Below are 25,780 nucleotides of genomic sequence, written 5' to 3'. Positions count from 1 at the left end.
TTTTTAGTCTTCTTTCTCTCTAAAAACTGGTATTGGTATTGGCCCTGAAAAAGCCATATTGGTAGAGCCCTAGTCCGGAGGGTAACACAAGCACAATTTTGCACAACTTTCCAAACATCAGGCACAAGTATTTTCCAAGCAGGACTGGATCATCTACTGCGAGCACTTGCAATTACTTTTTTCCTGTTTTCCAGCTATTATATTTAACTGCTTAAAAGTTCCAGAGTGGTGATCGTCACACGCCACATTGTTCTGTCAAAAACAACTTTTTGCTACCACAGACCAAATGCTGCACTAAAACCCCGACAGAACTGACACTTCGAATTAACAAACAAACGCTAACAAATATTTCACATGCTTGATATCTTGATCCAGGCTTTCCCCCCCCCCAGGCTGTGTTTTAACAATGCAATGCAAGGTCTTAATTTATTACTTTTTCAGAGGGAGCACAAATCATGATAAAACCTCAAATCCTCTACTTTTCACAGTAACATTTCAATTCAGTCTGGGGTGAAAAATTGCCCTTCACCACACACGCGCACACACACACACACACACACACACACACACAGTAATAATTAACTCGGAGGTCTGGCTGGGCTCCAGTGTGTCCCTAAATGGCCCCATTCATGTAAATCATTCCTGCCTACGGGCCAGTCTGGGCACACACTGATAAGCACCGCTCCACTCTGCCCCTTCACTCACCTCCTGTGCCTCCATTCAACAGTAAAGATTCCCATACATAATCACCGGTAATACATATTCAGTGTAGGTTATACAGTATGCATAGATTCTTCTTAATGAGAAGAATAAACAGGTGTCATATTGTGCTTGTGTAAGATGATCAGTGGTTTCAGTTATTCACAAAAAAAGAAAATGAGAATCTTAATCTTAAGAAGCTAAATATTCTGGTCAACAGTGCGACAACTTTTATATTTAACATTTAACACTTAACGCAGTTGTTAAATAACTATAATGGATTAGCAAGAACAAGACACACAGGAGCCCATTCATTCTGCAGCAGGAAAACTCTGTTGACACACAGTTAAAGAATACCTGAATGGACTTTTTCTTACAATACAGGGTTTTGTGCATTGTGTCAAAGTGAAATATTCAGAAGCGCGCGTGCACACACACACACACACACACACATAGATGAGTGTATATGCACACACTGACCTGACGGCAGGGTCAAGAGAGGAAGCAGCAGACTCTGAGGTGACTCTGGGAACAAGGCCTTCAAAGAGACGCTCGTCTGAAACAACACAAATCACACATTTTTCCTGAGCTCCACAGATGTAAATCATACTTACCCTGAACTCATACATCACTGTGCTCTGAAAGCCTGAAAAATGACATTTTGAATGGGAGGCTGTGTAACGGTGATACAGTGGGTGCTAATGTCTAATGTAGCATGTAATAGGTAGCGTTTAGTGCAGTGTGACTACAGCCATTAAATCTGAGCGCACTGTAAACACACTGTAGCACTGCCATCTACTGGTTAACAGAGGTGAAAAAGAGTAAAGCCACATTCACAAAATGCTGTAGCAGGTGATACATTACATCTAGGACGTGACACCTCTGTTTTCTGGCTTTTTGGCAGTAATGTTGGTCATGTGAGTGCCAGATTAGTCCTCAGAGTCACACAGGACGCACATCTGAGACAACATTTAATTTTTACAAAAGTTGTAAAGCACATAGCAACATATCAGTGTTAACAGCTCACAGTGGTTTCCACTTTGCAGGTGTTTTGTACAAACTTATCACCTGCAAACAAATGATTTAAAAGCTATTTGCCACTAGTGTCGACAAGGCAGAGGTGTTTGTAGTGTGTAGTGAGTAAGCAGCGAGCTCCCTGCTGGAGATAAAGAGATAACAATGTGGAAAATTCATCAAATGTTAAGTGAACCTGCCCGCTGACGAGAGGAAATTGTTCATCTCCCTGTGCGTGTCTAAGCTTGAATCATTAAGGTAATCATCCTTTTATTTTCAGCAAAAATGGTGGGTAAGAGTAGTTGGACATCTTTGGTAAACTTACTTGTTGTAGAATGTGTTACAGCAGGTGACGGTCTAAAGAGGGATGTGTTTAAACTCCTCCATTTACAAAAGTGATTATTAATACCATTAAAACTACAGCGTCTGGATCCACCTTAACTCTCCTCCCTGTTAAGTCGCATTAGGAAATCGACACTTCTTGGCTGGCAGGACGCCGGCTAGCGGAACAAGCATCTGCTAAGGTGAGCTGTTCAAAAACGTTCTTTTTAGCAAACTCTGTGTACACAAACAATGTTCTCAATGCTCGACTTCATGTGTAGAGACCCTGGTAATGCTACGAGCAAAGTTTTATGTTGTGTCGAGCCTTCTTAGTGTTTTAAAAATAGCGATTTTGATGCTATCGTAAAAGTACCCGTAGCATTCCCATCTTTCGTCGTAATTATGCTTTTACACGAAGGTTTGACTCATACTCATTCACAAAAAAAGCCTAGGTTGCATTTTTGCGAGAGTTTCGCTTTAAGTGAATAGACTCAAATATCAAAGGCAGCGATTCTGATGGCCAACTACTAGTTTGTCGTTTTTCACATTGGCAGTTGTTCACGCCAAGATCTGCTGCTTTCCTTTATTTTTACTTAGTATGTTTGGGGTGTGGACTGAAGGTTGAATAAAACAAGTAATTTTATGTATCTATTTATTTCTTATTTCACCTTTATTTTAACAAGAACGCCCATAGAGCTCAAGATCTCCTTTACAAGACAGACCTGGCCAAAGTACCAGCCATACAAAACCACAACATTATAAAATGCAACATATAAAACATTGGTACACAAACATCTGCAATAAAACAGTAGAGTAATAGAACAGGTATTCAAATCCAGTTGCTTTTTAAAAAAACCCAACAACTACTTCTTCCTCTTCTTTACCATGTTCCTAATAATGCCCTTATTAAATCTCATTAAAGCCCCTGTACAGACTTTTCATTTAGTGTTGATTTTGGCGGCCCCGCTGGACGAAAGCGGTAGTGTTTTGCCGGAATGAAAACTGCATTTCCCATGAGCTCTAGCGCCCACTGTCGTGAAGACGTTTGTCTGGCCGGCGCGTGTAGATTTGTCTTGGAAACGTCGGAAAGACGACGTGACTTGCTTTGAAAACTTTTTATTTTTTTTTAGCAGCTATCTGCAGCGTGCATATGGACGAGGTACTGTGTCTATTTGTATTTCTACTTAATATAAAATGCCGCCGGTGAAACAAAGTAATGCTGCTGTTGCACTGCAATTTCCCAGCTGTATATATTACCCACGGTGCTACAGAGCTAGCGTTACAGCAAAGTCACAGTGATTGTGATGGATGTTTTGTTCTAAGTAAGAAACTGAATCATTTATAATGACAGAGGATATTACCGATGCATCGTTGCAGGTCGGCTGGGCTGAAGCATACACACAGCTGAAATGGATGCGTGATCTAAGACGTTTGTTGTCGTTTTCACGAGTGTAGTATCTAGAGCTAATCTAGTGGTAACGTTAGCCAGCTTTGCTGTAACAACATGAATTCATGTATTGCTGTAAACTACGTCCCGCATTACATTTCATAAATGAAATAAAATTTACAAACCTGTCTAGGAGGAATCGGGCAAATTCTGGATCCGACCCTCCCTTCAAGCCCCGCAACTCTCTCCATCTCTGGAAGGAATCGCCAATGTTTATCCGTGTTTAGCCCTAGCTCGATCGGATTCCCTCTTGGCCTTTCGTTGGTCTTCGGTTCGAATTCTTTTACTTTTCTTTGTCTCATTATCAGCCATGACAAAAGTTTTAGCTCGGTTAGCACTGGCTAGCGTAGCAACAAAACAGCTATGCCGTATCCTGAATGTCGTCAGTTCCGGTCTGACTCCCGTAAATCGTTTCGTCAGTGGTCCGACCCGACCAATGCCTTTCAGAGGTATAGAATTAGACTACTTCACGCGTATCTTCACGCTGATGGGCTCATTTGCTGTTGTAGGTAACAGAGACACATCAGCAGAAAGCAGAGGCTTTTCTATATCCAGTTAAAAACTCCGTACAGGGGCTTTAAGTATATATTATATATATATTAATTGATAATATACACAATTAAAGATTAATTGATCATGAAAATAATACTTAGTTCATTTTTTGATGTATCAAATATTTATATCTGTTGTTGAAATATGAGGCCCACCTGATGCTGCAGCAGTGCCAGTTCTCTGAGGAAACAGCTTGTAAATGTTTGGATAAGATGCTTCACAGGCTCGACCCCTTCAGCTTGCTTGAGGATGGACCTGTCAGACACATAGGCGCAGACATAATCACACACTCTTGCAGAAATACACACACCAGGTGGTCAAAACATGTTATAACAACCAAAACACGACACTCGTACACGACACACGAGTACTCACCTGAAGATGTCTTTCACGACCAGGTATATGGAGCAGTGCTGAGCACAGGCTTTAGGCTGAAACACACAAAAACAGTGTCTGAAAATTCATGCTGCTTCATAGATGCTAAAATCATCTTCCATTATCACAAATTAAAGAATACATGGATGTAAACCTGCGTGTTAACACTGACCACTGGGTGTCGCTGTTGCATCGTCTACAATCCTCCAAACCGCCTCAATTCCTCCCTGTTCTCACTCTCTCCCCACTAACCACCCAGTTCACCACTGTCAGACCTTCCCTCACACACCCACACTCGCTTACTCTCTCATCCCTGCCTAATGCACACTCATCATGTGTTTTAGATTTAACACATTCTAAAACGCCCCAGCGCAAACATTTAACAGCTGTACTACTCATGTCTGCCTCCCTCTACATGTTTACATTTCTTCTAGTCCCTAATTATTCTCCCTCTCACGCCCCCACACACTCTTACATAGGGACATATGCTTCACTATGGGGGGGGCGCGCACATGTAATCTATTTTACACCATTTAATTCTGCAGTGATACAATAGAGACTAAAAAGAGGGCCAGAATAAGTTAGTAGCAAGCTCTCTGATTTATCGAATTTACTCAAAACCCATTAAAAACCTGCCATTTCTGTTATTTACAATGATTATAATACATGAAGACTAATATATACTTTTGACCTATAAACTGGTTCAATAAAACTGAAAAACGGCCATACTAAGAGATCAATTAGTCTTGGTGAGGACAGTAAGAACAGACAGCCCCACCTAGCGTTTACATGGTGTCATTACATTGTTCCATCACACAAATCAAGTGTTTTGACCTCAGTTTTGACATGTGCATTAGTCACTTACTTTTTTTTGTCCTCTCAGATCAGAAAACAGCGTTAAATCAAGCAAAACATGCGTTAAATGTAGCTGTTTGTTTATGTATGTCAGTGCGATTCTGCGTATATGGATTACATGCCAGCGTGCAGGCATGTGTGCGAACTGTCGCGGTTCCCCCTAGTGAAAACAGATGGGTTATTTTTTTTTGAGCGTCCTCCTCCATACCTTACCACTAACACTTCAAGGAGGGTCAATTACAGCACACAACAAACATCCTGTTTTTGGCAGTAAGGCCCAGGAAGTGAGTGTTTATTGTTATTGGGCCTGTGTCTCTCACTGGATCACAGGGGGGTGGGACGAGCCAAAACGAGGAATGTGGGCCTAATTTCACGTTTCCCATTTTTGATTGCAGTTTAAACAAGCAAGTGAAAGCGAGGCGAGGATAGAGAAAAGCCAGTCGGCTCAGACGCCTCTAGATTTTTTTTTATTTTTGCTCTTGCACACGTGTACGCCAACAGAGACTTAACACACGTGCGAAACGCACATCTGACATCCAAACAACCTGAAGGCTAAGTGAAACCTAAACGTATGTCTCCCACCCTCTTAACGACGGACACGCTATACCAGATGCAATATCATAAACAAAGCAGGGCGACTGGAGGCATATGTGTGTCAGGGTTTGCATGCATACATGTGCGTGTGAACCAGCCAGGTGATAAAAACAGAGGTCAATCAGAGATGGATAATGGGTGGGACAGAGAATTAAAGCGTACTTCTCTGGTACACTCTCAAAACAGACACAGACACATTGAGTTAGATCAATTTGTTTACAGAACTACTCTTTCCAACGTAGCAGCTCCTACAAACTCAAGATGACAGAAGCAAGTGCAATCACCAAGCACATTCCTGCAAATGCAGCGTTAGTCCTAATTCTAAAGAACATTTCCGGAACTGGAAAAGTGTGGATTTCTACCCTGTTATGTACACGGCTCAAGCGGACCATCACTCCGAGAAAACAGGGGTGACACAACTGACAAACTTCACCGAAATTAGTGCGAGGCAGGTGAATTTTTGTTGTGCTGACATTTATAGCTTCCAAAAGCAAAGCAATCAGTTAACCTCAGTAAATAGGTATTGTGTTGCTGGGTAAGACCATTTGGCACAAACAATTTGTAGAAAAACGTCTACATGGATTAATCTACTCCCCGGGACTTCTATTACCTGACTACTAGTGAATAATTACTCTTAAAATTATGGGAGACACTGTTGCATAGAATTTCAGAGTTTTCTTGAATTCAGAAACAAACTGACATCCTTGTTTCTCACTGCAATAGCTTGTCTACGGCTGCAACTAACAATCATTTTCATTGTTGATTCATCTCTCAATTATTTTCTTGAATATTCTATCTATTTTTTGGTCTATAACTTTCAGAAAATTGTGAAAAATTGGCAATCAGGACCCAAGAAGACAATCAAGAGATACTGAGGTTTCTGTGTAAAGAAAACTGAAAATATTCACATTCAAGAAAACTGTAATCAGATAATTTTGACCTTTTTTTTCCTAAAAAATGACTCTTACTCCTACTTAATTGCAGAGGCAAGAGACAACTTTTCTCCCCTAACGTTTCCAAGTGGTATTATAATTGGCACCACTGTATTTTTTCAGTTTTCTTTAGACTCACAAATGACAACCACAGAGGACAAAACAAGACTTCTATGAGGTGTCATAAGGTGACAGGTGTCTGGTTGCAGAAAAAAACTGTGTATCACCGTGTGATAGCAAGGTTCAACAGAAACCAATGTAAGCGCTGATGGTTTTAGTATTCTATATCCTTGACACTGAACAATTAACATTTATTTCATAATTATATGTGGAAGCAGAAACGTGTCTATTGCCAGTTTAAATATCAAAATAGTTGGCAATAAATATAAATGTGGACAATCAATCTATTAATTGCTGCAGCTCCAGTTGCTTCTGACCAAAGCTGCACTATTTTGTCTGACTAGTTCCAGGTTATTGTGCAATAAAATAAAAAGCCACAAATCACTGCTGGTATTTTCTGATTGCGTTGTAGTAATGAGGACATCATCTTCAATAAATAGTCATAGCAATCTATTAATCATAATTCAAAAATCACGTCTGACTTTTGAACGGGGCATGATCTTAGGTTAAATGAAGTGAGGACTGGCCAGGGACTCAAGCGACACAGAGTTCAGTACTTACCCAGCACAGTAAAGGCTGTGTAGCACAAGCCAAATGATGTGAGATGGAGTTTAGAGCTAGCCAAATGATGTGAGACGCATGCAGTGCAAAGCCAAATGGTGTGAGTTAGCCAGGCAAAAACAGTCAATAAAGATCCACCAAAAAAAAAGCCATGGATCGCATCCAAGAACTATGCATATGAAAACATTACAACTCCATACCTCATAATAAAATCAGATGGCCTTATATTCAAACTGTTTGGTTTCACAGTTTACGGAGCATTTCAAAAGTGGAGCTAAACACATATGGAGTGCGCAGCAATTTCTTCATGTGCGGCTTTATAATGCAGGGCAGATGAGTCAAACTTTGTACATGACAAACCCATTTAACAACACCAGTTAATCAATTGAATGAAATGTTGCCAATTCATACAGCAGTGAAGAATCAGAAAAAAACACGGTACAATGGTACAAGACTCTCAACATTTCTCTCTTTTAGGGTAAAACGAGGCCATCATTAGTCACTCAACACTACCACAAGTGGACGTCAGATATTTTTCATGTGCTTTAGATGCTCTTTTATGATCTGATCCGAATGTCAGCTCTCTAAACACAGTGCAGTATGTTTTGGCCTTCTAGCTTGGTTATAATGGGCTTTTTTCCTCCCCGTGAAGATGCTGCCAGAATAGTTGTTAGTGGAGATAAATGAGGTAAAATATATGAGATGTAAACCATGTGTTTCACTGCACACTGGCTAGACATAAGTTGAACTTGTAACTTGTAATCTAAACTAGAACTTAAATGATCATTCCATGAATTGTCTAGCTGAATGTTTTTAGTTAAGTGAATCTGCAAAAATTTTAATAATTCATTATTTGTTTCAGTCTTTTTTAATACAAGCAAGATCACAGCCTCCATTTTCTTAAATGTGAATATTTGGTCTTTTTTAAAGTTGATTATTACTGTAAACTAAATATCCTTCAGTTTTGGACTGTTGATAAAACAAGCAATTTGAAGACCTTGACCTCAGGAATTAAGACAGGCATGTTTTCAACCTTCGCCTGATATTTCAAACACTAACTATGATAAAATGAGCAAATTCATCAATAATGACATATTGTAAGTTATATATTGGGGAATCAGTTCAGTGTTCAGCTGATGTTTAAACAAGAACTGAACTCATATTCTTGGCAAATCTGATTTTTAAGTTGTGTTTTTACCTCATAACGTTAAACTACCCACCAGCAGTGACTGTGCCAGTTGCTCCTCTAGCCTCTGTGGTGTCGACCCTTTGTTGGTGACAACATCCTCCAGCTGACTGAGCACTGCCTCCTCCAGGCTGGACAGGTTGTGATACCACAGAGAGATTACTGTCTGCTCCTCCAAAGACGAGCACTGGCTGGAAAAATGAAACAGAAACAAATGTAATTATGTGTTTGGTCATAACTCAATAAAGGTTTTGGAAACATGTCACAGCCTAACAGGAAGTCAGCACTCATATGTCCCCTCACTGTACCTGGAGTAGGCAGAGCTCAGAGCATCTAGGAAGTCTTCACTAAGTGATGCCCTGGCACATTTCGCCGGTTGCTGCAGCAGAACACCAATAAGAGGAGCAGCCTCGGGACAGGTAACCAGGGGGACACAAGCCTCTGATGTGGCCAGAATGCTGTCACATGAACACCTGTGAAGAGTCATATAGACAAATCTTTATCACCAGGAACTTCTTTTCAATCACCCACAAGATTTTTGTGTTTTGATTCAAAACATTACACCACTCTGCATGCTAATTATATCGTGACAGGGGGGATTTTATGTATTGAAGAGGCAAGATTGTAAGGAAGCTGCTACAATTGGTCAATTAGGCAGCAACTATTTTGACAGATGATCCATTTTGGTGAACGTTTTCAAACAATAACCCCAAAAATGTTCAGGTTCAAGCTTTATTTATATGGTGATTTGCTTTTCTCTGTTGTACAGTATTGTAAATGCAGTTGCAATAATAAGTCGATAATCAATTAGTTAAGCGAAAGAAAAGTAATTGCCAACAATTTGATAATCTACACATTTTTCAAGCAAAGACTTTAAACACTTCGTGAGCCAAGTTTAGCTTCTGCGAGGATTGGCCACTTTTTTTCTCCTACATGTTAATTGGACAAAAGAAGCAATATGAAGACGTCAAATGTTTTGAATTTGCATTTTGAACATTTTTTCTATATTTTATAGACTAAACAATTCATTAAATAATTGTGAAGCAAGTTAATCGACAATGAAATCAACAATAATGGAATTAACAGTTAGTTATTTTAAATGATATTATTTGGGTTATGGTGTGTAGGTCAGCAAAAACAAGACATCGCATACAATTTTTCAAACCAACTTCAAACCAAGCATTAATCAAGAAAATAATCAGCAGATGAATTAATAATGCATATAATCATTAGTTACAGCCCTAGTTTCTACAGTGCTGTACCTTTGATTTATGTCACCCAGAGAATTACAGCTCTTCCCAATGTTTTCTTGCAGCAGTGCCACCCTCTGAAATGCAAGAAAGAGCACATTTTGCATATTTATCGAACATAAACATACAGTACGTGTCAAAACAGTCTAGAATCAGGCAAACAGCAATAAAGGGTCAATACCTTTCTCAGGAGTTTGAGATAGTACTCTTTAGGTGGGACACCCATATGCTTCATTACTGCCTGCGCTGCAGCATCGTCGTCCTCTGTAGCAAGCTGACACAACACTTTCTGTGGGAGGGCGGGAATCACAATGTGCAGTAGATTATCATTATTACTTTATGTGTACATCTATAACAGTGGACAAGACTTTAATACAATCTGCCCGAACCCCAAGATCCATAACATCAAAGCTAATTAGTTACTGGAATATAGGATGACTCTGTTGGCGTCACATCGTTTGAACCACATGAGTGGAGAGAAGGCATTCCAGTAAGTGAGAATGTATGGACAGCATATGAGCAACTTCAGAAATGAGCATTCTTTGTTACAGAGGGCCTCTGTGTTTTACAAGCATTTTTCAGAAGGGGCCTCATCATACACTGATAAAACTAGACTAATAAACTCAGCTGATTCTCGGCTGTGAGAAAAGCGAGACATAATGAAGGAACAAAGAGAGGGAACACTGGACTCGTACTGTAAGTTATAATGTTACATTAATGATTCTCAAATCTTGTGGATGTCAACTTTTCCTTGGCGGTTTCCGCTGCAAGACGTTTTACTGAGGAATGGTTTTTCTCAGATCATTTGAAAGCAAGAAAAGGTTCAGAAAAAACAGTCAACATTCTTAAAAATAAAAACACTGCACTCAGTGGTCAAATGATTAATAAACTGAGTGTTTGGCAAGATTTTTTGTCCGTTGGTATTCCCTCCATAAGTGTGAAAAAAAGTTGGGGATGGATTCTGTACTCGCTATTTGACCACAATAAGTTGATTCACTGGTACAAGATGGAAAGTGCGATCCAACAGAAACAGCCGAGGCCTCACATCTTCAGCTCACATCTGTTTTTACAACTCCAATGAACTGAAAACAAAGAAACACCCAAGAGTAGACTGAAAAGTACAAATCCCCTTCAAACGGCAGATAAAAGGAGACCAACAGGAGATGAGGAGAGAAAGAGATTGAAAGAGGCACAACATGTGAAAAAAAGAAGGAGAAGACATAAAAACAACGAGTGAGAAAAACCAAAATCCGAGGCAGAGGAGCGCTGCAGTGCTGCTGGTGGAGCTGTGTGGTTTCTTTGGCCAGGCTCTACAGCACGCCAAGATGCTTACCCTCCACACAGTCTTACAAAACAACCCCAATCACTACCATCTGAGCACCCTCAAACCCTGCACATTGAATACATACAAAACCAATCACACTTATCCCACCCTCAATAGGGAGGCACAGCGGGGCTGGGGGATAAGAGTAGGAAGGCTGGTTGGAAGGAATGGTAGAGAGCTGGAACGTACGGCGACGGCTGCATTTGGAGCAGGGAGAAAAAAGGGTGTGGTCAGCAGAGGAATGGGATGAAGGGCAAATGGATAGATGGATGGCAAATTCTTTAGGTCAAAAGCCGTCTTTCTCTCACAGAAAAACAGCAACCGAGCTGGCTTTGGGGGCTTGGACAAGCGGCTGCCATAGAAATGATCCCTCCATAAATCTAAAATTAAAACGGAGGACGTAGAAAAATGCACAAGGCAAAGTCTTGGGTTGGTTTTGATGGGTGCCTGTTAACAATTACTAAGCCATGATTGAATTCTCCCAAAACCAATGAAAGACTCAAGTATAGCCTCAGATGGTCAGAACAGCAGAGACAAAAAAGACGGAAGGGAAAGAGGAAAGAGTTGTATCCTTTTTGTATTTGTATTCAAATAGTGCTTTAAAAACAAATGCAGAGAAAAGCGCTTCAATATGAATAAAAAGTCTAAATATATTCAGTCCAGATGACATCACACAAGAACAACCTTGATCCAAAAAAGTTGGACGCTGTGTAAAGTATAAATAAAACACAATCTGCAATCTTTTTTGACGTATCGCACATGACCGTACTCAAGGGGAATCTTGTCTTGTCATGTTTTAGCTCATCAACTTGACCCAGATTTTTGTAAACACAATAAATGCCTCTTGATACTAGCAACGCGGTTCATACAAGTTGGGACAGGGGCATCAAAAGACTGGGATAGTTGTTGAATGCTCAAAAAACATTTTACAGGTAAACAGGTTACAGGTGATACTATAATCATTGGGTATGAAAGGGGCATCCTCAAAAAAGGCTCAGCCATACACATGCAAGGATGAGACCAAGTTCACCACTTTGAGAAACACATGATTATATAAAAGGATGTTACCACATGGGATCGGGTACACTTTTTTATTGTCAAGAGTTTGATGAGAGGTGTTAAGTATGAAAGAGGTGATTATCTTAGCTTTGCATAAAAGTATAGTAGGGGGTGACAGCCTGGCTTTGCCCAAAGTTCAAAAATATGTTTGCAAGAACCTCTAAAGCTCATTAATTGGGACTCTGTGCAGCGTCTACTCACAACATCTGGTAGCAAAGGAAAAGTTACAGCAGGCAGTAAACAAACAAGCTGAGAAATACGAATATTTTCCAAAATGTCCAGCCATTCATTATGTTAAAGAAAGAAAACAGAAATGTAAATAATAATTTCAGTAAGCCAGATTTACTGAAAGAGAGATGCCACCCAAGAGGAAAAAGAAAGATGAAAACATTAATGTTGCAGAGACACTTTCATCTCCAAATTAAAACACAGAGTGTAGCAGCCAATGTCAGCAAAGAGTCCAGCATATGTTTCAAAACTATAAAGCTGCCACAGTGGCTCCAGGGCCTACCTGTGGTTCACCCTGTTCGAGTCAGTAAAGATGCACCTCAAAGATTAAGCGATCAAACCGTCCATCCTCCGGCCCTCTAATATTACACTCTCATGCTTTACTTATCTGTCATCTCCTCAAAGACCATGCCATGTTACTGCAGCACTGTGTGGTCCCCCTGCTAGCACAGGATGTGGAGAAACAGACCGATTGAGCTAATGACTATCTGACATAGCCTGCAGCTATGTGGCTGTACCCAGCATTCATCATTTCCAGTGAGAGGAACACTCAGATGTGGAGAGGAGAGACAGACAGGGAGGAGTGAAGGAAAGACATGAGGGAGAAAAAGCAAAACACCATCATGATTTAAAGAGAAAAAAATACATGCGGCCACTAACAGAATATACAGTAGCAGTAAAACACGTGTTTTTGCCCAAAAACTCACAAAACATATGCAAGCAATATGCACAATCTTACACAAACACAGTATTTAGGTGCCACTTAGCACCAGACCCTCAGTCTATTATGGAGGCAGCAAGAAAACAATGTTGGGGAGCAAGATCAGACAGGGCTAACAGAAAACAGGCTGCATTCTGCATTCCAGGACAGGCAGCCCAACACAACACAGACACAGGGAGAGACACAGAGACACACCATCTCTGGCCTAAAACCATACATCTGCCCTGCTCCCCCAGACGGGATGATCTGCGGTGAATAGGATTTTTTTATGCTCCCCGCCACTCATGTCATTTGTGGGGACTGGAAGCTTCTTCAGAGAAAGAGGAAAATGAGGAGAAGCTGTAGAGTTGGTTATAGGTTTATTGTACTTGTGATCTTTGGCCACTTTCATCCGGTTGTGTCCTACTTGCAATTTTAGAATGAGCGGACCCAATGAACCCTTTAACCCGTCAGTGCTGCAGCTAAAGCATTCAACTCCAATTAACTACTACACAATGGTAAAAGTAGACTTTAAACCTTAACTGTTTGAAAGATGAGCTAAATTGATGTCTGAGAGAGGGTCATCAAAAAGGAACAGACTTATCCTACAATAAACACGGTTCACATCTTTTTGCCACCGGGCATGTCTTTGTAACTTCAGGTGTGCAACGCTGTTTTACTCTGTCCTTCAGCCAGCCTCATATCCCACTGGAAGCATTTTAAAAAATGAGCGTAATGCCTGCCGGTTGTTGCTGGCTTGCTCATATTGTGTTTATTTTGACATTTGTCCTTGATTTATGTGCTTCTACCACAGGTGAGTAGGCTACGTTGGCAATATTTTTCTTTTATTATTATTCTTCTGTTTAAAGTGAGTTTAATGGTAATATTTGTGAATCGCTGAGTGTGCACAGGGTGTTTTTTTTTCTTTTTTTTATTGACTGGATGCACTTTGCCATTCCACTGTTTGCCTTCCTGTCAGGCTCGATCTGCTCTGTGCAGTTTGACGTGGCTGCTGTCTGCTTCTGTCAAATAGAGTTCTTGGACGCTGCTGAAACGCGGCATGCACCTGGAGGAACCGCAAGCATTGTCTAGAACAGTCGTGGCCATAACACAACACAGACGTGCCAAGTGAAATCTGTGGGCAGTCTTAGTAGAGTTTTATACCCTGACCAAACCTCATTCGACTGATTCTGCCTTATTCTAATCAAACCAAAGAAACTCTCTATGACCAAGAGATTGATGTATGTATTTGCTGACGTAATTTCTATTTCATTACCATCAAAATTAATAGACCAAAATACCAAGACTTGTAGTGGACTAAAACGTGACCAAATAAAACTGGAGGAGGTTGCCTAAATGTGATGTATAAAACTGACACAGGACTAAGACTAAAACTTTTAATACTACTACGATGATCATTTCCCTTCCACAGACATTAGAAAGGTAAAAATAACTTTACATTTAGAGATTCACAAACTAACTTAATGTACAAAAATGTAAAAGCCATCACTGATCACTTTTACCAGAAATTATTCTTGAAACACACACACACACACACACACACACACACACACACACACACATATACACACATGGTGATATATAGCCATACAAAAACAGACAGCCATACAGCAGACACTGACTAAACCACGCACACATGTACTCCGCTTCCCCCCTCATGGGTCAAAGACCATCTGGCAAATTCTAGGTTTACTTTCAAGGCACCGTTTTAATTAGCAAGATGTTTTATTAGATGAGAAATTAATCAAAAGAATACAAACACACAGTTAATCTGGCAAAAATGTGAAGGTTCCACATTGTTTATCATAAGACATCTGTGTGAACCCTCTCAAAGTTGAAAATTGCAGAATCTTTTCTTCCCTCTGTTCTCTTTCCCTCCTTTGTGTGTGTGCGACTCAAAAAAAACACAGTGAGCGGGATCAACTAACCATAATATAAAGGCTGATCCTTCTATGGTGACAAGAGGCAGCGACACAGTCGATTTTAATTTGCTTTCAAAATATGTTTTACAGTGTTGGGCACAAAAGGCTTAGACTAAAAGAGACCCAATCTCCCTCATCCATCATCCACGGAGAGCAGACAAAGAAGGCTGGAGAGAACTCCTATTAAAAGTAAATTAGACAGAAAATCTCCTCAGCAGCCCAAAGGCAGTCAAAGACAGATACTTTTGGGGAATTTTTGATGAAGGGATGATAGTCAAGAACTAATTTGGACATAAACGCCAAACAGATCAGGCCTGACAAATATGCGAAAAAGGCAAATGATGGATGACTGAAAGAGAACTACATTATATTATGAATTGGTTGAACTGTAGCCTTTCTCAAAAAATATTTATAAAAACTGATAAGGTTTTGTCTCCACCTTTTCAAGCTTCCCTCAGTTATGATTATGTCTTATATCTCTGTGCACCACCATCAGTTTTACCCGTGCCATTTTCTCACAAGTGCCAATTGGATCATGTGCGTATGCAACTATGAACAGAGATAAGAAGGAAGCGAGTTGGCTTGAGTCCTTCCATCATCAGCTCCAAGACAAATGATGTATGCAATTGTCGAAGAAAGTTGTAAGATCTATTAGTCCAAGGTAGCATTTTATTCACACCCGTCAACCCAGCAATCCTTACTTTTACTTTATTCCTTAAGGATATTGGGCCTCATTCACCAATATCTTCTTAAGAATCTTCTTAGATTCTTTCTTAAGTTGTTCTTAAAAGGTTCCTTAAGAAAACCCTACGTCAGATTCACCAACTCGTTCATAAGCCTCAGAATTGTTCACAGCTGTGTTTTTAAATTGATGAAAGCCGCAGGAGCAATATATATGCCATTTTTTTGCGGGCCTTGGATGGAGAAATGCCATGTATAAATAGGGTGGGGGGGTTACTAATTGATGGCATGTTTCCAATTTACTTGATTTATCTTAAATCATTGGCGCATTTAATTTATTTTAGAATTTAAATTCTTTGTAAATGACCAAAAATATAAAATAAATAAATAAATGAATAAATATGACAGAATTATCACTGTAATATTGCATTTTATTGAACTACACAAGAGAAGAAAACACAACCATGCCAACATTTCGGCACTGAAATGTGCGTAAGAGTACTCCTGAGTGTTCGTAGGATTTGTTCTTGCCTAAGAAAAAATCCTAGATAAAAAATTCATGAATGCCACAATCTTCGTAAAATCTTCGTAAGTGGGACTTAAGAACAAATTTGTTCGTAAGAACGGTTCATGAATGAGGCCCATTGTTTATAGTTCGTTCTTCAACCCCCCAGAAAACCTTCAGCACTATTTCTACTTGGACAAGCAAAAAAGTTAGCCAGTTGCTGCACATGCCAAGATGAAGTGGATGATAAAAAGATTGAAGGTGGCACGTAAGAGCAATCACAAATCACTTCCCTCCCTTTTAAAAAAGTTCAGTCCATACCCGTATCCACTGGTTGGCTTTTCTTTCCACAGCATTTCCTGGATGCTCTGAGTACAGTCCCCACAGACACTGGAACAACAACCTTCTGCTAGTGGCTGCAGACAACAAGACACAAGAAATCACAGCAGATTAGATCAATTCAGTGGTCTCTAAATGGATGGTAGGTTTGCGGTTTAACATAAAACATAAAATTATCAATATTCATTTATCTGGGTCTGATACGTTCACTGTTCCCCAGTAAGGGGGCACTCACCATCAGCAGTGACATAGGGGTTCCAGCACAGTCGGCCAAGAAACTGGCCTAGGAAGGGCAGCGTCTTCATGGTCTCTATTGTGGAGCTCTAAGCAACAGAATGGGGACAGCCAGGAGAACATGGATTTAATTTTTTCGTTTTCATTATGTATTCTCTTACACCCTTTGATGCAGCCAGCTTGGTCTTATAACTTAAATGGGTTAGTTCTCTTTGTGAAGGGCACATACAGTAATATTTTTTTGTTTTGGCACCTGGCACATATTCAGTCTCTAGCATGACAAGAGTGGAACCAATCCAAAAAATAAGATCTGTTTTCATCATTACACTGTATTAAAATTGATAACACCTCCTTACTTGTTTAATCTTATGTTGTTTCATCGGTTTTAAACAAGCAACCTTGTGCCAAACAACATTTTAAACAGTCACAGGTCTACCTAATGACTGCAGATATTGAGTTGAATAGCAGGCACATCCACAGGTGCACAGTATATTACTCATGCATCACCTTTGTTTCCTGTGTTTCGGTCATGTCGTAGTTCCCACCACCGTGTCAATAGTGAGAGATACGCAGCGCAGAACAGGGCTCTGGTCGAGGGTGCTATACCTGTAAGGGTTTAAGTATGTGTGTGTCTGTGCTTGTTTACCCAGCTCAAAACAACAGACCATATGATTTATTTCACCTCACAGCCAATTAAAACATCCAGAAGGTTTCAAGCGAGGACAGACACTGTATTAAAACCCTTTAATCCTGACTTTCAGTACATTTCAGTTTTGAAAATATTTGATTTTCCCGGTCGACATTCACTTGTAATTTTTTAGACTTGAAGTATGGAACTATTCCAATAACATGTCAGGGCAGCTCACTAAAATCAATGTAAAAAAAGAACCTTGTCTACAGTATCTCTAGCGTGAGTAACTACCAAAAACAGCACAAACAAGGATAGAGTCCATGTGAAAACCAGGACTGGAGCTTATATTAAAACAAGAACCAAACACAAGGGGATCGTTCAACCTTGTTTGGTAGTTCAGCGGATCTAAAACCACCTGATATATAACATAAATCTCTGTTCATGCTGTTTATTTTTTGTCAGGTAAAAATGCTCTTTAAATATGTATGACCCCTAATTATAAGTGATTCTTCATGATTTGAGCATGGCAGGCAGAGCGACACGTGCAGGAAGTCAGTCAATTAAGAACCATTTTGCATCTCAACAATACATGCGCTCACTGTTGGCCCATGGCTGGCAATTTGGTTTCAGTTTTGGCCCCCTGAGGATAAAGTCTGGACACCACTGGTTTAATACTTCAGAGCAGAGCACTTGGTGTTTTACAATACGATGACTACAGTGGAACATACAGAAAACAGTTCAAAGAGATGACGTATGATTTAAATTTACAAGCAAGCCTGGACACGTGTGCATGAATCACGTCTATGTGGATTTACAGTATTACTTACTATTAAATCCCATATAAACAGACTATATCATACACTTTACCTCTGAGCTAATTAAAATGTAGAGAACAGCTTTGATGCGGGAGGAGCCCACACAAAGAAACCTGACACAAGCCAGCCGTAATTGAAGCAGTGCGATGTGCAATGTTGCTCAATCAAAGATAACTTGGTTTACTTCACTGCCATGTGCACACACAGTGGAGACTGTGGTGTTCCATGATAAGGATCTGTTATGACCCAAGGATATTGAAAAACATGGGACAATCATTACACATGTCACAATATGATTTCTGGATTATTTCAGAACATCTCCCTCTCCTTGTCCTACTGTATGTCACTACCTTTTTTCCCACGATTCCTGCTGTTGACATGGCTAATTAAAATCATATATTCCACTCATATTTCTATTTACATACAGCCGTGCATACTCTGGGTACAAACACAACGTTCCTCTACCATTCGTTCAACCACCTTCTTGAAAAGGTCAGCATTACAACATTAATGCGTATTAAAAATTAAAAAGCCTGCTGAAAACCAGGTCTTTCACAATGTTTAAAATTAGGTGCATTTTCTCTTCCAAACAGAAATGTGGGCTTTTCTTTCATCAATGCGTCTCCACCCATGCCTTGGAAACTGTTGGCTTGGTATTGCATAGAGCTGACCGTAAACAGAAAAGAGTCCATGTGTCGCCAGCTGCGTTAAAAAGCCCAATGGAGATAAACATGTATACATGTCCAAAAAATGCTCCTAAAACCTGAATAATATTGGCATATCACACATGTGTAAATTGGAACTGAAAAAAATCTAAATACCCAAATGGAATATTCCGTTTACAGGACCATTACCACTGCAGAATATTGTCCTATTCTCTAATATGCATAAATTTTGCTTCATGCACCTTTCATCAGAAATAATCAGAGAGTAGTGCGCAAACAAGGCTTTAGTATAGCACTGGATAAAAGGAATAGGTAACTTTAGGCCTATATGTTCAAAAAGAGCATCAAACAGACGTGGAGACTAACTTGACTCACTCAAGTGGATGAGATCACCATTAATGGGAAGCAGAATGGTAATAGACCAAGAAAAGTTTCTCTAAATGCCCCCACTGTGCCCCCCACAACACCACCAGCGCTGTCTGGAACGCAGCCCTCACACTCAGCCTTCCTACCAATCCAACAACACCCGGTAAACGTTGTGTGTGAGTATCCATGTGCATTTGTGTGTCGCTGATGCAACTAAACAGGAATTTTCATTTACAATAAGAACTTTGCTGTGTGTCTGCAGGAATGCCCGTAACAATGAGCACTCACAACAGAAAGTAATTATCACTGACTATCGAGGTCAAATCACCATCAAAGCCTTGTCAACGTTGTCTCTAATTGTAAATGGGCTTTGAGACAATGTATCTTGTCTTGATTAGGGAAAGACATCTCAGACAGAAGTGACTGATTATGTACTTACCCAAATGGGGCAAGTTTATGGACTATGATGAAGAGAACAATGAGGAAACACTTCTGTCCCTGACATCACTGAACCACAATCAGAGTAGCCCTAACATTTAATAGAGTTACTATGGTGAGAACATAAATATACACTGGAGCGTATCGTCAAGCTCCCCCCACACCCTGCATCTATCCTACTTGGGGCAGCAGGATTTTCTGACCAACTCCTTCGAGGATGGATGTAATACTGCAGCAGTAGTGCAGCGATAAAAGTAAAGGTTAAGGTATTCAAAGGAGACTATAGGTTTACAACATAATGGTAAAATGCACATACACACCGGCAAACACTCTTTAAAGGAATAGTTCATCATGTGTGGAAATGTGCTAATTTGCTTTCCTGCCAAGAGTGAAATAAGAAGACTAAAACCATTCTTATTATTACTTATCTATTCAATATGAAGCTCGAGTCAGCAGTAAGTTAGTTTAGCTTAGCTTAGCACAAGGATAGGAAACAAAGTGAACCAGCTAGCCTGGCTCCCTGAGGATTACAACATTTGCTTACAATCGGCTCTACAACTGAGATAAACAAGTTGTATCTCGTTTCTTTAATCCTTACAAAAACTGAAGTGTGAAACTGTGAATTTACCATCTTCATGGGATGCAAACCTCACTGTAATGATAAGACTTCAAGAAGAAGAGGCGAGATATAATAGTTTAATTAGTAAGCTGTAGATTTGCTGATAGGCGGATATTATTTAGTTCAGGCAGAATCAGGTTAGTTGTGTTCCTCTGTTTAAAGTCTTTATGCTGAAGTCAGCTACCAAGTTGGTGGCTCTAGCTTCACGTTTAACAGACATGTGTGGTATTGATCTGACTGATTACATGTGATTGCCCAGCTGTGCAATACCCTTTATGAAAGCATTTCTGAAGTGTCTGCCCCTGTAGAGACAAGCCTCCGTGTGATGGGGCCTGTCAAACCATTCTCTTAATAAGAACAATATTGAGATGAGAAACTTCTCCACTTTTCTAACAAAGTGTAAACCAGGAAATTAATAATATGTAGGATTATTTCTAAGGGCATAAGCCACAGGAAAGTTGTTAAGTCATCAAAGGATGCAAAATGCTGCCAAGAAGCAGGGTATCCTCAGCTGGTCTTTTATGAGTCCACTGCCAGTAAAAAGGATTTCAACCCAATTAATCTATACCATTCTTTTCCCATTCTTTGTATCCACTCCATCATCCTACAGACGCTGACACCTCTGCATGACATATACCCAGAATGACGCTAGCTGAGAAGGAGACAGACAGATAAAATTAATGGCCAGTCAATGTTCTCATCTATAAAAATACATGAAAAGTTGCCAAAGTTCAGAGAAAGTAAGACTGACACTGAGAGCAATTCTAACCATCACCAGAGTGTTACAGTAAAACATATGGACTGGGCCGAATCGCAAATTAAAACCTGCAAGAGAACCATGACTGTAAGGCTGACACGAAAAAGATTTCTTCTGTGAGAAAAACAGTATTTCAAGTGAAAGAAAAATGTGAGAGAACATCAGTTATAAAAAGCAGCATGGCAGAGAGTGCTAAGGCGCAAAAGTTGGAAGGAGGCAAGGTCGCAGCAACATTGAAATCTCACAGACCTGCACCCCTCCTGTCCTCTGCCCCCTTCCCAAATTTGCTGGACCTGATATAGGGATACATTAGGTTAGCGCTGGAGGTCCCAATGCGGCTATTACCTGACTAACTCAACACTGCAGCACTGCCAGCCAGACATACACGGCCTCTGCACAGCACAGAGCAGCCTCTGTTAGCGGGACCAAACCAACGCTGGACTGACTTTTCATGCCCAGGCTTGGACAAAGCATGAGCGTGTGCATGTTTGTGTGTGTGTGTGTGTGTGCTTAGACGTACTGGCGTTTGAATTAACTTCATGCTTCATTTATCAGATGGCTGTGTAGCCTAATTGATTAACTGTTAATTTATTTCATTAGGTAAGGTGTGTCGAGCCTGTAAAACAGGCCACTTAGTGGATACTGACCATTTTATTAGCTCTAACAGGCATCTGGAAAATAAAACGTAGAACCAGAACTACACAAATCAGCCGGGAATATAAATCTTAGTGTGACAGAGTTAACAAAAAGGAGAACTTTTTTTCACAATAGCTTACCGTGTTGTTCATATTTGTGAGGAGTTGCTGGAGTAAATCCCTTAGTCTGTTTAAGTGCAGGCAGGTGTCTCCCTGAGTGTCTGGGCTGTCAGCTTGGCCCCACGCCACTGCTTTGTCCAGCCAGAACTGCATCTCCTGGATGTTCAACAGGGGCTCCGCCATTGATTGCAGCTGGATCACTGGCTGCAGCTGAGACATTCTGCTTGGCCAGGTGGATGTACTTTGGATCTTTAGCATGACAAAGAAAAAGGCCATTGTCAAGGACTACCCAAACAAAAGTATTATCATCTGTCCTAAATCCTCTTTACTTTACTTTTACTTCACAATTGGTCAATATCAACATTTTTACCTTAGAGTCTCAGATAAGATTTCAATGTACCAAATCAAAATGCCAAAACATTTAATAACAAACATGTGATTTTGTAATAACTGTTTTAACGCAAAGGCGTGTCTCAAACAAAAAATATATAGATATCTGGATATACCAACATCAGCCGGCCATTGTGGGGCTTTGCTTAACACGGTGCATGTGTGGCCCCATGTTCTATTTGAGAAGAAGTGGATAATACAATAATAATTGTAGTAATAATAAGTAGGACATAAACTGCAGCATGGTGTGTTAATCGGGTTATGCTAAGCTCTTATTATCACAATCATACAATCATACTTTTAAGCTCTGGGCGATCAAGCCATGTCACACACTCATGAGGCCTACTGAGAAATAAACAGTACATTCTTCACCTTTTATGATGATGGAGAGAAAAACGTGGGGGGGCAGATCACATGGGTGCGTGTTAGGAAGTGTTTCGTGTCTGTATATAGTCTGAAAATGGCATGTGTGTGTGTGTGTCTATTTGTTCTTTTTTGCCATAATGACAGGCCTGCATGAGACACCACAGGGTTGTGTTTTATGATCACCTCGTTGCACACACTTTGTTTAATGTCTTGCCATCCTCTCTGCTGGAAAGCCCCTATGGCTCGCTGATGTGAATATATAAATACTCATTTTCGCAGAGGAAAAAAAAGCCCGACCAAATTAAGAACAAACGACTCTTGTTGACTTGTGTTGGGGGTTCAGTTTTCAGAGGAGGAAAAGAACTACACGTTGAATACCTAAGAAGCAGACGGTCTCACCCACAATCTCCACAATCTCAGACACATACACAGACAGTGACATGTAGACACAGGCTTATATACTGCATATACATAAAGTTTTAGTGCAAACGCATGTCACACAGACATAAAATATGTATGTGCACATAAACACACTCCACAGCAGCTCTGGCGTCGGCTGAAAACGTCCTGGAGCAGGAACGAGATGTGACTGGTCAAATATTATCTTTGAAGATTTGTTAAACTAAGTTTGTGGACTTTGGGTAAGGGTGAGTTTGCTGTTCCAATTATGAGATTGTTGACATTATTTCTGTATAATCAAGTCAGTTAAACATCACTTTCTACAAATTGACTTCTGTATGGTTCAGTATGTTTCATTTAAAGACATCTGGATTAAATAAGGAGTAATGTAAAAGGTTGTCTCAATAATAGTGATAAAAGGAACAGTTTGGGGTGTTGTCATTAAATAATTCTTTAGAATGTTGCTTCTACAATGTGCCATTTATCACATGTCCGAATGAAACCATGTGTCCAAATAAACATAAATATCAAAAAATGCTCTACAGAAAGTAAGAAAAAAAATCCTGGTTCCGTCTTTTTATCCAGATCTCAAACTAAATTTAATGAGGTCTGTTCTGGGTCGGGACCTATCCTCCATCCAAGTTAAGTAAATTAACTTCGATGCTGTTGTTAACGACACACAACATAACACACATAACACCTCGTTATGTTTCTTTTTTAATAAAAATCTAAAATATTATGCTGTGAAATTTGTCATTGTGGTATTTAATTTTGAGGTTATCAGAGTCAGAATTTCCAGCATGAAAACAATAAAACTACTTCATAAAATCCAATTTCCTTGCTTGTTTTATCTGATCAACCATCCAAACGCCAAAGATAATATGTTTAGCATCACATGAGGGAGAAAGATAGAAAATGTATGAAAATGAAATATTACTCAAAATAAACATGAAATATCAAAATAATTGCAAATCAATTAATCCCTTTATCAGTCAGCCTTATCATTACTTCACAAGGGCGAGGTGGCATGTCCTGCTTTGTTCATCCAGCCAACTGTCCAGGAAAGATATTCAGTTTACAACTACATAAAACAGAGAAAAGCGGCAAACCATCACATTTAAGAGCCTGAACCAGAAAATGTTTGGCATTATCGCCTGATAAAAGATTAACTGATTATCAAAATATTCGTAGATTTAATTTCTATCAGTTGCCTAATCGATCAGTCAACTAACTGCATCAGGCATAAACTTTACTTTTGAAAGGATGTACTTTTTTCTGAAAGAGAAACAACAAAGGTACACAGAGAGTGAAATACTAACAGCTGATCTCTTTTATAGGATCTGCAGCAAGAGGAGCCTCAACAGAACGTCCTGCAATGATGATCCAAAAACTAATACCTCAACTGAATCCAGTATCGATCATAAACACCTTGAAACCCTTAAACAGACACTCGGCTTTGTAACCATTAAAGTGATACAAAGCAAATCTGACAAGTCTCCCCACACACGCTGACTTCACCTGATCTAGGTTTGGGTGCAACAACTACACCTCACCACACGATGCCAGTGTTTCCTCCAATCTACTGCAGTCACACTTGGTGTGAAACATCTCAATGTAAAGAAACAACGGAAGCACAAAATACAACTCCTGTGTAAGAGCCAGTGTAGATACGCCTTCATGAACACAACTGCGTTTCATTCATCTTGTGAGGAGGTAACTGTCATTCCAGCTGCTAGCTTGTTATTAGCATGTTAATCACGTTATAGTCGTATAAATGCCGGCGACGGTGGCTTCAAATGTAGACTTACATGTAAACAAGACGTACAGCTATCAAACTAAAGTCTTCACAGAGCAGAAGTCAGCTGTATCCATTTCATTCAATGTCTTCAGACAAGAAGACGGGCTTTTCGTCCCGCGATGTAGCTAAACAATCCGAACTTCCCTCTTCTATCGGAGTTCCGTGTATGGAGGAAGACTATTGGCTGAGAGGCGCGTCCCCCACATACGTCCTCCTGGCAGTGCATGCTGGGAAATTGAGTACCATGGCAGTCGGGATAGTACAACAAGAAAAACGCTGATGTAAATGATAATTTCACACATTGCAGTGTTAAAGTGTTTGTTTTGTTTGTTGTTGTTTTTTTCCAATTTCCCACCACATTATCATTTGTTGTTCCTGACCTGGTTAACATTTTTGTTACAATAACAGTAGCCTACATTGCAAAAACAAAGTCAGGACAAAATGTAAAGCAATGCAAGTTAAGGTTTGTTTATCTTTCAGTAATATACACTTTTTAAAATTAATTGATAGAGCATTCATTCAGAAAAAAGACAAAGGAGACACAAGGCAAAATAAAATACTTACAGAATATAAGAAGAATGAATAAAGATAGAAATAAGATGAAATTCAATAAAAACAGAATCATAATGGAAAAAAACACAACAGCCCATATAGATAAATAGCCACATTTTCTGTAAAAAAAAAAAAAAGAGGCAAATGAAAAACTGGTGAAACATGATTTTAAAGAAGATTTGCTAGATTGATGTCCAGAGTATGTGACACATATAAACTGGTCGAAAGTGCAGTTTTCATTTGAAAAAACAATTTTATCAATTCTGGAAATGATTCCCTGGAATTCATCGAGGAGGTAACAAGGATTAAC

At 39.8% G+C, this 25,780-nt stretch overlaps 1 protein-coding gene across 3 annotated transcripts in view; it reads right to left on the bottom strand.

The window, feature by feature from the left end:
* Positions 1-25,076, bottom strand: part of fancc (FA complementation group C) — a 31,673-nt gene extending 6,597 nt beyond the window's left edge. For all 3 annotated transcript variants that reach the window (XM_030415876.1, XM_030415875.1, XM_030415877.1), the window contains exons 1-11: positions 24,929-25,076; positions 21,987-22,214; positions 16,921-17,008; positions 16,668-16,762; positions 10,088-10,195; positions 9,919-9,983; positions 8,965-9,129; positions 8,691-8,847; positions 4,409-4,464; positions 4,189-4,288; positions 1,180-1,255 (exon numbers count right to left, since the gene is read on the bottom strand). In XM_030415876.1, coding sequence (XP_030271736.1) covers positions 1,180-1,255; positions 4,189-4,288; positions 4,409-4,464; positions 8,691-8,847; positions 8,965-9,129; positions 9,919-9,983; positions 10,088-10,195; positions 16,668-16,762; positions 16,921-17,008; positions 21,987-22,184 — 1,108 coding nt within the window. In that variant the 5' untranslated portion in view covers positions 22,185-22,214; positions 24,929-25,076. The remainder of the gene's footprint in view (positions 1-1,179; positions 1,256-4,188; positions 4,289-4,408; positions 4,465-8,690; positions 8,848-8,964; positions 9,130-9,918; positions 9,984-10,087; positions 10,196-16,667; positions 16,763-16,920; positions 17,009-21,986; positions 22,215-24,928) is intronic.
* Positions 25,077-25,780: the final 704 nt, after the last annotated feature.

The sequence above is a fragment of the Sparus aurata genome, chromosome 5 (genome assembly GCF_900880675.1).
Source record: "Sparus aurata chromosome 5, fSpaAur1.1, whole genome shotgun sequence".
Taxonomy (NCBI): Eukaryota; Metazoa; Chordata; class Actinopteri; order Spariformes; family Sparidae; genus Sparus; species Sparus aurata.
This window is presented reverse-complemented; position numbering and strand designations above follow the sequence as displayed.